Raw genomic sequence first — 12,329 nt, 5'->3', positions numbered from 1 at the left:
AAGCATGACCTGCCCTTGACAAAGCCTTGTTGACTACTCCTAATCATATTATACCTCTCCAAATGTTCATAAATCCTGCCTCTCAGGATCTTCTCCAGCAACTTATCAACCACGGAGTTAAGACTCACTGGTCTATAATTTCCTGGGCTATCTACTCCCTTTCTTGAGTAAAGGAACAACATCTACAACCTTCCAATCCTCAGGAACCCCTCCCGTTCCCATTGATGATGCAAACATCATTGCCAGAGGCTCAGCAATCTCCTCCCTCGCTTCCCACAGCAGCCTGGGGTACATTTTGTCTGGTCCTGCTGACTTACCCAACTTGATGCTTTCCAAAAGCCCCAGCACATCCTCTTTCTTAATATCTACATGCTGAAGCTTTTCAGTCTGCTGCAAGTCATCACTACAATCACTAAGATCCTTTTCCATAGTGAATACTGAAGAAAAGTATTCATTAAGTACCTCTGCCTTTTCCTCTGATTCCATACACACTTTCCCACTGTCACACTTGATAGGTCCCATTCTTTCACGTCTTAAGAGACTCCTGGACAGGTACAGGGAGTTTTGAGATATAGAGGGCTATGGGTAACCCTAGGTAACTTCAAAGGTAAGGACGTTACCGGCACAGCTTTGTGTGTCAAAGGGCCTGTAGAGTGCTGTAGGTTTTCTGTGTTAATAATGGACTCCAACATTTTCCCAACCACAGAAGTCAGGCTAACTGATCTATAATTTCCTTCTTGCTGCCTCCCTCCCTTAAAAAGTGGAGTGACATTTGCATTTTCCACAGTGAAGACGTTGTGTTTGTACCCCATTCCTACCTCTCCAGCACCATTATCTAGTGGTCGGATATTACTGTTACCTCAAATTTTGCATCAGGAGTTCAGGGAGTTAGGTGTTAAGTTAAAGGACAGGACCTCCAGGGTTGTGGTCTCAGGATTACTACCCAAGCCACATGCTAGTGAGGCCAGAACTAGGAAGATTATACAGTTTAATACGTAGCTTAGGAGAAGGTATAGGAGGGAGGGCATAAGATTTTTGGATCATTGGGCTCTCTTCCAGCAAGTTGAGACCTATATAGCCAGGATGGTTTGCACCTGAACTGGAGGGGGACTAATATCCTAGCGGGAAGGTTTGTTAATGCGGCACGGCAGGGAACCAGAGTGCCAGAACACTTAGAAGATGTTAGTAAGACCTCCAACAAAAAGTTGAGCATGGTGCAACTAATGTCCTGAGCTGCATATATTGCAATGCAAAAAAATCATAGGAAAGGTGGATGATAGTGCTGAAAGTGAGGTAGCTAATTTACAAACAGAGGCACTGTGTATTGAGAAAAGGCTGATAATAGGCAAAATTGCAATCAACAGGATGAGCTGGAACGTAAAAGGCAGGCAATTGAAAAAAGGTGAATGCAGGACTGAAGGAGTTATATTTGAATGTGTGCAGTTGTTACGAAATTCCCGTAACTGGATCACTTACCAGCAAAGATAGAGAGGTCCGTTGAAGTCTGATGATACTATTTTTAAAAGTCTTTATTTATAAAGGGGCACAAAAATAAGATTAATGCAGACATTCAGATAATATACGTTGTCAATACTCAATCTAAAAACGCGGGTATAATAATAATCATCAATTAAGCAATAGCTCTATCGTTTGTCTAGGGCGGGGGTCGGCAACCCACGGCTCCGGAGCCACATGTGGCTCTTTTACGTCTGTGCTGCGGCTCCCTGTTGCTTTGGGAAATAATTGGTTGTGGCGACCCTTTTCCTGGCACATCCGAACCGACTCACAATTAGATAGCCTACGGGGGTTTGCGAGCACAGAGCTTTGGAGCCTCTGCGCCATGGGGGGCAGGTTGAGGGAGGCTTAAAAGTGAGGCTGAAGATTTCGAATAAAGTTTTATCCTTCGACTGCAGTTACCGACTCCGTGTCGTAATTTTAGCGTTGCGTGTAGCACACCGCTACATGGTCAGTATTTAATTAAAATGTATTTTATGTTAGTTTGTTAGTTTTTGAAATGTAATTCTAAATTTGAAGATTATGGTGATCTTGTACAATCTAAATAAGACGTTGTGGCGACCCATTTCCTGACACATCCGAACCGGCTCACAATTAGCCAGCGTTCAGGCTAAGGGAGATAGCCTACGGGGGTTTGTGAGTACGTGTCTTTTGCAACATCCGCGCCCATGGGGGGCGGGTTGAGGGAGGCTTAAAAGCAAGGCTGTTTAGTTCGAATAAAGCTATCTTTGACTGCAGTTTACTGACTGCGTGTAGCACACCGCTACAACGTGTTTTTATCGCTGGCTGTCCAGAGGGGAGGTGCTGAAACGGTTTGTCGCGTGTCTGGAAGAAGTGAAAACTTTCCTGGGCAGCAAAGGGCTCAACTTTCCTGAGCTGGAACAGCCAGAGTGGCTGGAAAAGCTACACTTCATGGTAGACATGACAGCGCACCTGAACACGCTGAACACAGCTCTTCAACAGGGTAAGGACGTACCGCCCTGCACATGCTGGAGGATGTTTTGGCATTCGAGCGCAAGTTGACGTTGCTTGCCAGAGATTTACAGAAAGGCACATTGTCTCACTTCCCCAATTTGAGAGAGTTCAAACAAGGTCACGACATGATAAATTCGGAGTATTTACATTCTGCAATCATCGCAATGCAAACATCGTTTGGGAAACGCTTCTGTGAGTTCAGAGAGGAAAAAAACACATTATCCTTTCCGGTCACTCCCCTAAGCATCGATCCATCCCTACTGAACACGACTGCATTGTCAGGTGAGAGTCAACCTGACCAAGTATGATAAATATTTTAATTGCCTATTATTTTACGTATATTCATATGTTTTCATTGTTCAGTGAAATAGTCCTTTTATTTTTCAGGTTGACAGCTGGCTGACGTTATTTTTGGTTTGCTGCTGGCGGCAAATTTAAGTTTGGCGTCTTTCATAAATACAAGAGGGACTCAAATAGACGTTGAGTATTTTACTTAAAAGTAACCTTCAACCCAACGTCTTTTTTTCGGAGTTCAAAATGTTTTTGTTGCATGCAGAAATGTAATTTCGTTTTCTCTGCAGGAGTTCATCAATTTCATAAATGCAACACATTATAGTTTGTTTATACATAGCATAAAGGCAAAACAAAACGTTATATGCAGTGTTATTTCATTTTAAATGTCAAACGGGTTTTGCGGCTCCCAGTGTTTTCTTTTCTGTGGGAAACTGGTCCAAGTGGCTCTTTCAGTGGTAAAGGTTGCTGACCCCTGGTCTAGGGGATATTGTATTGTCCGATGGAAAGATAAAAGTCTCTGTCCTTTCAAACTGCAGCTCTTTGGGTTTAAGAGAGAGACGGTTTGAAACTTGCCCTGGTCTTTTATGAGGCCAATCCGTTGAGTCAGGGGAGTTGGTTCCCCGTTGTTAGTTCCAAGTCGTTTTCCGTGGTACCAGCCACCAGTCCCCAGGCAAGGGAACCAAACGCACGTGGCTTCCTTCAAATGGCTTTCCGCTATTACGGGATCGCTAGCGTTTCTTCTGGTGCGTCTGAGGGGCTGTCCCTACAGCCCCTCTTTTATCTTAACTCGCAGGGTAGTAGATGTCAATCAGGTTGGGGTGATGCAATCTCTGTCCCAACCAGCCCACTTTGCCCAAGGGCCTGCACGTAGCATAGTCCCCAATCCACAAACGTTGTCTCCAGGAGACAATGGCCATGTCTCTCTCTCATTTCCTGGGTCCTGTGACCCAACCCAATAATGCTCTTGCGATTCTCACAAAGGAGGGGGCTGCGGGCGTAACACAGTATACAGAATAAAGTAGATGAACTTGTAGCACAGTTGCAGATTGATAGGTATGGTGTTGTTGGCATCACTGAATCATAGCTGAAAGAAGATTATAGCTGGGAGCTTAATGTCCAAGGATACTTATTGTTTAGGAAGGACAGGCAGGAAGCCGGAGGGGGTGCGGTTGCTCCGTTGGTTAATAAATGAAATCAAATCATTAGAAAGAGGTGACATAAGGTCAGAAGATGTTGAATCATTGTGGATAGAGCTAAGGAAATGCAAGGGTAAAAAGACCTTGATGGAAGTTGTATACAGACCCCCAAACGGTGGTAAGGATGTGGTCTGCAAATTACAACAGGAGATAAAAAATGCATGTCAAAAGGGCAAGGTTACAATAGTGATGGGGGATTTCAATATGCAGGTAGATTGGGAAAATCATGTTGGTGCTGGAATCCAGGAGGGGGAATTTCTAGGGTGCCTACGAAATGGCTTTTTAGAGCAGGTCAGGGGATCAGCTATTCTGGATTGGTTGTTGTGCAATGAGCCAGAATTGATTAGAGAGCTTAAGGTAAAAGAACCTTTAGGGGAAAACGATCATAATATGATTGAATTCACCCTGCAATTTGAGAGGGAGAAGCTAAAGTCAGATATATCAGTATTACAGTGGAGTAAAGGGAATTACAGAGGCATAAGAGAGGAATTGGCCAGAATTGATTGGAAAAGAACACTAATGGATGATGGCAGACCAGCAATAGCTGGATTTTCTGGAAGCAATTCAGAAAATCACAGGATATACACATCCCAGTGAGGAAGAAATATTCTGAAGACAAGATGACACCGTGGCTAAAAAAGAGAAGTCAACATAAAAGCCTAAGAGGGAGCATATAATAGAGCAAAATTCAAGGAGAAGTTAGAGGATTGAGAGAATTCTTAAAAAACAGAAAGCAACTAAAACAGTCATTAAGAAGATAAAGATGGAATATGAAAGCTCGCCAGTAATATTAAAGAGGATACCAAAAGATTCTTCAGATATTTAAAGTGCAAAAGAGAAGCGAAAGTGGGTATTAGACCACTGGAAAACAATACTGAAGAGGTAGTAATGGGGGACAAGGAAATGGCGGATGGGCTGAATAAGTATTTTGAATCAATCTTCACTGTAGAAGACACAGTTTAGTGGAATTCCAGGTCATAAAGTGTTGTGTAGTTACCATTACTAGACAGAAAATTTTTGGAATGCTGAAAGATCTGAAGATAGATAAGTCTTCTGGACTAGATGGTGTACAGCCCAGAGTTCTGAAAGAGGAGTCTGAAGAGATTGTGGAGGCATTAGAAATGGTCTTTCAGCAGTCAAGGTACTTGGAGGCACATGACAAAGTTGGTATTGTTTGCTCAAGGGAAAATCCTGCTTGACACTTTTGGAATTCTTTGAAGAAATAACAAGAATAGACAAAGGAGAATTGGTTGATGTTGGGTACTGGAATTTCAGAAAGCATTTGACAAGGTGCCACACATGAGGCTACTTAAGCTATGAGCCCATGGTATTACACGGAAAATTCTAACATGGCAAAGCAATGGCTGATTAGCAAGAGGCAAAGGGTGAGAAAGAAAGGAACCTTTTCTGGTTGGCTGCTGGTGGCTAATGGTGTTCCACAGGGGTCTGTGAAGGGACCAATTCTTTTTACATTATATGTCAATGGTTTGAATTATAGCTTTATTGCAAGGTTTGCAGATGATATGAAGATAGGTAATTTTGAGGAGGTAGAGAGGCTACAAAAGGGCTTGGACAGATTAGGAGAATGGAAATGTAATAGAGTGTCGGGAAGTGTATGGTCATGCACTTTGGTGAAAGAAATTAAAGCATTGATTATTTTCTAAATGGAGAGAAAATACAACAAAAAATCTGAGGTACAAATGGAGTTGGCTGTCCTTATGCAAGATTCCCTAAAGGTTAATTTACAGGTTAGGTCTGTGGTGAGGAAAGCAAATGTGATATTTGCATTCCTTCGAAGAGGACTAAAATATAAAAGCATGGATATACTGTTGAGATATTATAAAGCACTGGTGAGACCTCACTTGGAGTATCTGAGCACCTTAACTTAGAAAGGATGTGCTGAAACAGGAGAGGGTTCAAAGGAGGTTCACGAAAATGATTCCAGGATTGAATGGCTTGTCATATAAAGATTGTTTGATGGTCTATGCCTGTATTCACTGGAATTCAGAAGAATGAGGGGTGACCTCATTCAAACCTATTTAATGGTGAAAGACCTTGATAGAGTAGATGTGGAGAGGAGGTTTCCTGCGGTGGGAGAGTCTAAGGCTACGTCCACACTACACCGGATAAATCCGTAACCGAAGCTTTTTCTCTTCATTTTTACTCTTTGTCCACACTAAAATGGCGTTTTCGTACCCCGAAACCGGAGCTTTTCAGAAACGCTCTCCAAAGTGTGTATTTTTGAAAATGCTGTATTGGCTGGATCAGTGTGGAAGGGGTAACCGGAGACTTCTGAAAACGCTGTCAGACGGCAGCGCGCTATTTCATTGTTTTCTTGAATGCAACCTAACAATTTCAGAACAGATGGCAACGAAACTGACGCCAGAAGAGTTAGAAGTTTACTCACCAAATACTTCGACCCATAACTTACTGAATAAATAAGTATACTCACTTTGCCCTGTTTTCTGTTCTTGCTCGTATGAAGGTGGTTTACCTATTTATGCAAGTACTTCTCTGATAATAGATGTGTAACAGCCTAATGTAACATTGTATGGAAATACACAATAACACTGATGCAGACATGTTTTATACATTTAACAAGGTGCTTTATTAATGCAACAGAGTTAGTCAGTTTTTCAATGTTCATCGTCAGCTGGGTCAATCCCAGTGAACTCACGTCGGTTGCCTCCGTATGCTCCAGTTTTTTTTTTACTTTTAATTTCTCCTGCGCGAAAGCCAACAACTGTCCGTCGTTTTGTTTTTCTAGTCTGTAACTACACAAACGCACACTTCTACGGGGAGATTCGACACCAAACATGTCACTTGTTTTCTTTTTCAATCTTTTTATTAATATCAACATATTAAGATAACAAAAATTGGTACATAATTATTGGGATTACAAAATTAGAAGTTAACATAGAAGGATATATAAACAATAGGTACAAAAAAATTAAGTCTCCCAAAACATGTCACTTGTTTTCAGTAGATTTGTCCTGCGCATGCGCAGGAGGAGATTCGCCGAAATCTCCATTTCAATGTGGATAGATATTTTAAAAAACGCATAGTATGGATGCCTATCATTTTTACACGAAACCGGCGTTTTCAAAATTATCCTGTCTAGTGTGGACATAGCCTAAGACCCGAGGACATTGCCTCAGAATAGAAGGCATCTGTTTAGAATGGAAATAAGGAGGAATTTCTTTAGCTAGAGAGTGTGAACCTGTAGAATTCATTGCCGCAGGCAGCTGTGGAGGCTAAGTTGTTTGTATATTCAAGTAGAGATTGATAGATTGGTCAAGACATGAAGGGATATGGGGAGAAGGCAGGAGATTGGGGCTTAGAGGAAAATTGGATCAGCCTTGATGAAATGACGGAGCAGACTTGATGGACCAAATTGCTTAATTCTGCTCCTATATCTGATGATCTTATGCTCTTATATTGTGACATTGCCCTTTTTTCATGCCTTTTCTATTTCCCATTGTAATTTGTCACCCAGATCTTAGCTACTGTTTGGAGGCCTGCATCAGGGTCTTTTTGCTTTTGCAGTTTCTTAACCCTACCCACATGGATTCTATATCTTCCAATATTACGTCACTTTTTTTAAAGATTTGATTTCATTTTTTACCAGTAGAACAGCTGTATCCCCTCTGCTTACCTGCCTGACCTTTCAAAACAATGTGCATCCTTGGATGTTAAGCTTCCAACTGTTATCTTCTTTCAGCCACGACTCAGTGATACTCACAATATCATACCTGTCAATCTCTTCCTGTGCTACCTTATTCTGTAAACTGCATGCATTGAAAGTAATATCTTCAGTCCTGTTTTCATCACCCTATTCAATCTTGCCCCCATGTCTGGAGGTTAAATTCTTATCCATATCTAAAATTTTTGTCATTTTATTTATTCTGGAACCTTTCAGAGCCTCTTCTGCACTCTCCTGCCCTTTTACTTTATCACTTTTCTAAACTGTTGAACACTCTTCCCCCCCCCCACCCATTCCACTGACTGCAATTTTGCCCTGTCAATTGTCTGTCCTTACTCGCACACTGCATCTACTTTGATACCACCTGTCCCATCACTTCAGTTCCCATCGCACTACTAAATTAGTTTAAACCCTCCCCAGCAGCCCTAGCAAACCTGCCGGCAAGGATGTTGGTCAGTTAAATAACTGTGGCATCCCAGCTCCTACTGACTGATGAAGACCAGTACGCCAAAAGCCACCTTCACCACCTTGTCTGCTTGTTACATGTCTTCCAGTGAACCATTCACTTTCATCCCTAGGCCTCTCTGTTCAATAACACTTCCCAAGGCCCTACTATTCACCATTTAAGTTCTACCCTGAGGTTATGGAATCAGCTGGATTCAGTTGATGAATGACTTTAAAGAGCTAACAAAGTATATTGTTAAGGGTGGGGCAGGATATGGACTTCATCAAGGCCTTTGACAAGCTTTCACATGGGAGACAGGTTCAAAAGGTTTGGGTTAGGGCCCAGGGAATCCAGGGCAAGATGATAAATTGGACTCAAACTTGGCTTGGCAATGTGTGATGCTAGAAGAATACTTTTGTGATTGGATGCTAGTGTCTTTGTAATATACGCGAATTACTTGGATTTGGATGTGGGAGACATGATCATTTAGTTTACAAGTGATGTATTTAGGCTGCAGAGAGATATCGATGTGTTAGTGAAGTAGGCTGAAAAATGGCAGACACGTGAGTTGATGACGGATGAAGCCAGGATTTGCATCATGAATCACAAACGGGAAAATGTGCAAATGCTGGAAGTCCAAGCAGCACACACAAATGCTGGAAGAACTCAGCAGGCCAGGCAGCATCTATGAAAAAGACTAAACAGTCGAAGTTTCAAGCCGAAACCTTTCAGGACTGGAGAGAAAAAAGATGAGAAATCACAGTAAAAAGATGGGGGAGGGGGAAGGGTAAGGGTGAAGTAAAGAGCTGGATGCAGTAGATAATCCCAACAGACTCACAGGTGAAATGTTGCCGAACAGTCCTTCCAAGTGAGGCCACACTTCACCTGTGCACCTGTTGAAGTCATCTACTGTACCTGGTGCTCCCAGTGTGGCCTCCTGTATATCAGTGATTGGGAGACCACTTCACCGAGCACCTACGCTTCATCCACCAGGAAAAGCAAGATCTCCCATTGGCCACCCATTTTCAATTCTACTTCCCAATCCCATTCCGACATGGTAGTCCATGGCCCCCTCTACTGCTGCACTGAGGCCACACTCAGGTTGGAGGAGCAACACCTTATATTCCGTCTGGGTAGCCTCCAACCTGATGGCATGAACATTGATTTCTTCAACTTCTGTAATGGCCCCTCTCCTCTTCTTCACCATTCCACATTCCCACTTTCTTCCCTCACCTTATGTCCTTACCTGTCCATTGACTCACTCTGCTGCTCCTCCCCTACCCTTTCTTCCATGACTTTCTGCCCTCTCCTATAAGATTCTCCCCTCCCCAGCCTTTATCTCTTTCACCAATCGACTCCTCAGCTCTTTACTTCGCTCCCCCCCCCCCCCCCGGTTCCACCTGTCACCTACCAGCTTGTATTTCTTCCTCCCCTCCCCACCTTTTAACTCTGATTTTTCATCTTTTTTCTCCATTCCTACTGAAGGGTTTTGGCCCAAAACATCGTGTGTGTGTGTGCGCGCGTGCGTGCGTCATGAATGATAGGCTGTTGGGGAGTATTGAGGAGCAGAGAGACATAGATCCTTGAAGGTGACAACACGAGTACACAACATGGTTAGGAAGTCATATTGGCTATGGTGTTAGTTGGGGCATTGAATACAGGAGTAGGGGTTTTGTGCTCCAACTTTGGTCTGACCTCAGTTGGAGTGCTACCTGCTTTAGGAAGGATGTAAGACCATTGACGATAGTGCAGAGAAGATTCACAGGAAAGTTGCATGGATGGTGCGGTTCCGTATGAGGAGAACTTGGAGAACCTTGGTCCATTCTTACTGCATGGAGAAGGTTAACAGACAACACTAAACAGGCCCTTCAACCCATCTTGTCCATGCCAAACTGTTATTTTGCCCATTCCCATCTACCTGCACCTGGACCATATCCATGTACTTACCTAAATTTCTGTTAAATGCTGCAATTGAACCCACATCCATCACTTCTGGTGGCAGCTTTTTAAACTCACGTCACCCTTCTGGTCCGTCTTAAATAATCTATGACCTCTAGGTATGATTGAGATACTTAATTTTTGAGGATGTTGATAGCGTAGACTGGTAGAAGCTTCTCCAGAAATCGGAGCTAGATAAAACTGGAGGCACTGGTTTTCTGAACAGAGCATAACCGAGTATTATTCCACATTTTGGAAAAGTTCAATGTTAGAACAACCAGAGCAGCTCAGCAGGAGACATTGTCAATTCCGAAGCGCAGTTCTGCTGTATTAAGCTGGACTGTTGTTAGAGTAGATGACTGGACAAATATCACAGACCCACGAAGAAGCATGAGTTCAGGTCCCATAACAGCTGTAGAATTCTAAAATTTAACTTTAATAGTAATCATGAAGTTACCAGGTTGGTGTGCATCTATCTGGTTTACCAGTATCCTCCAGGGAAGGAAGTCTGCTGATCTTGGCCTGCCTAAGTAAACACTTCTAAAGTGTCAAAGCAAAATGATTGACTCTGAACTGCGTTCTGAAATGAGCAGCCATATTGAGATGTGCAAGGCATTTTAGAGATCAACAATCAAAATATACTTTCCTTGTCAACAATTTCTGCTTCTGATGAAGAAACATGCAAAAAGAAACTTATTCTTCTTGTCTTTTTAAGTATTTTTCTCTTAAACCTATCAGTGATGTTTCTCCTTTTCCTTTCCCCCTCCTAAGCTGCTGATTGTGTTATGTCATCTCTGGGCAAAGACACCCCTTTTCTTTTTGTTGGAATCATTGTATAAAACATGATTGGCTTTTCATGTTTCCATTTAAAATAAACTCTCAGGTACAATATACAGATGTCTGGAAATGCTGCGTTTACAACTGACAATCTAGCCTAGGATCCAGGGTAGCTGTACTTTACATCTTTCCCATGCTGTAATTATGGGCATAACTTGGATTCTTTAACATATTTGACATTCTCTTCCAATTTCTAATTGTAAAATCTCTTTTCAAGGGGCTTTTCCTGATCTGCTACCTATCCTGTGAATTGCCTATGTGGGGGTACTTTTAGTAATTACCGAGGATGTGGAATAGACCATAAGACATAGGAGCAGAATTGGGCCATCAGATAGCTGATGATGCAATTCACTAGAAATTTGAATTTGCATTAAGAAGTACAAACTTGGGACCTGTGCTTCAGGAGTGGCCTCATACTGAGCACAAGCAACACATTTTTAAAATGCAAAAATAGAATCCTCTGATGTGACAAATAGGTTTCCTGGCAAATGCCAATGTTAATCATTCCAACACTGAGGATTGTGCCAAGAAACTTGGTTCTAAAACCCATTCCTCAAGTGAATTAAGGATGAATTTCCAAATGCAATAAAGATGCAAGTGATCAAACAGTCTTCAATCAGCTGCTTTCAACTAACTTTGAACTGTCTTCAGCCCATGCTGGCCATTTACACCCATGTGACCAATTAACCTACTAACTCACATGTCTTTGGAATGTGGGAGGAAACCAGAGCACCCAGGGGAAACCTAGGCAGTCACAGGCTGAATGTACAGACAGTAGTGGGAACTGAACCCGGGTCACTGGCCCTGTAATAGCACTGTGCTAACCCCACACTGCCATGTCAGCCCTGGATACTTGGTGCCACTTGTGTATGATAAAGAGGAGTCAAAAGACAAGTTGCCATGTTTTGCTCACATTTCTGTCGCTTATTTTACTCTGATCTTCACACGAACAAAGAATTTTATTGTATACTGTTGTATGTGACAGTAAACTTATGTGAGAACACTAGTCCACTGTCCTCTCCTATCAGATTCCACCTTCAGCCACCACCTTCCAGTTTGTACTCCTTCCCCCCTCACCATATTTTTATTCTGGCTTCTTCCTCTCCAGTCCTGATGAAAGATCTCATCCAAAACACCTAACTGTTTCCTTTCCTTAGGTCCAGTCTGACCTTGTGAGTTCCTCCAGTATTTTGTGTGTGTGTGTGCGGCAAATAATTTTGTTGATACCTTGCAGATCAGGCAGCATCTGTAGAGAGAGAACCAGAGTTAACCTCAGAAATTAATGACCTGCCAGCAGAACTGATTAGTGTTCTGAGGAAGGGCCATTGACATGAAGCATTATGCAAAATAATTGACATAATCACATTTGTCCAAACCTTTTGCTGAGAAGCAGCTTTCTGACCATTGTCTTGTTTTCATTTTATTT

The 12,329-nt window shown here is 42.4% G+C and overlaps 1 protein-coding gene across 4 annotated transcripts in view; it reads left to right on the top strand.

Moving 5' to 3' along the window:
• The window catches only part of fam120b (family with sequence similarity 120 member B), a 199,709-nt gene that overhangs the window by 169,714 nt on the left and 17,666 nt on the right, over positions 1 to 12,329 (top strand). The window contains exon 11 of one of the 4 annotated variants that reach the window (XM_059986521.1): positions 2,878 to 12,326. The exons of the other annotated variants lie outside the window; for them this stretch is intronic. Coding sequence (XP_059842504.1) covers position 2,878 — 1 coding nt within the window. The 3' untranslated portion in view covers positions 2,879 to 12,326. Of the gene's footprint in view, positions 1 to 2,877; positions 12,327 to 12,329 lie in introns of those variants that run through there. 4 annotated transcript variants of the gene reach the window in all.

The sequence above is a fragment of the Hypanus sabinus genome, chromosome 12 (assembly GCF_030144855.1).
Source record: "Hypanus sabinus isolate sHypSab1 chromosome 12, sHypSab1.hap1, whole genome shotgun sequence".
NCBI lineage: Eukaryota > Metazoa > Chordata > Chondrichthyes > Myliobatiformes > Dasyatidae > Hypanus > Hypanus sabinus.
The sequence above is the reverse complement of the archived record's forward strand: the minus strand, read 5'-3'. Positions and strand labels throughout refer to the sequence as shown.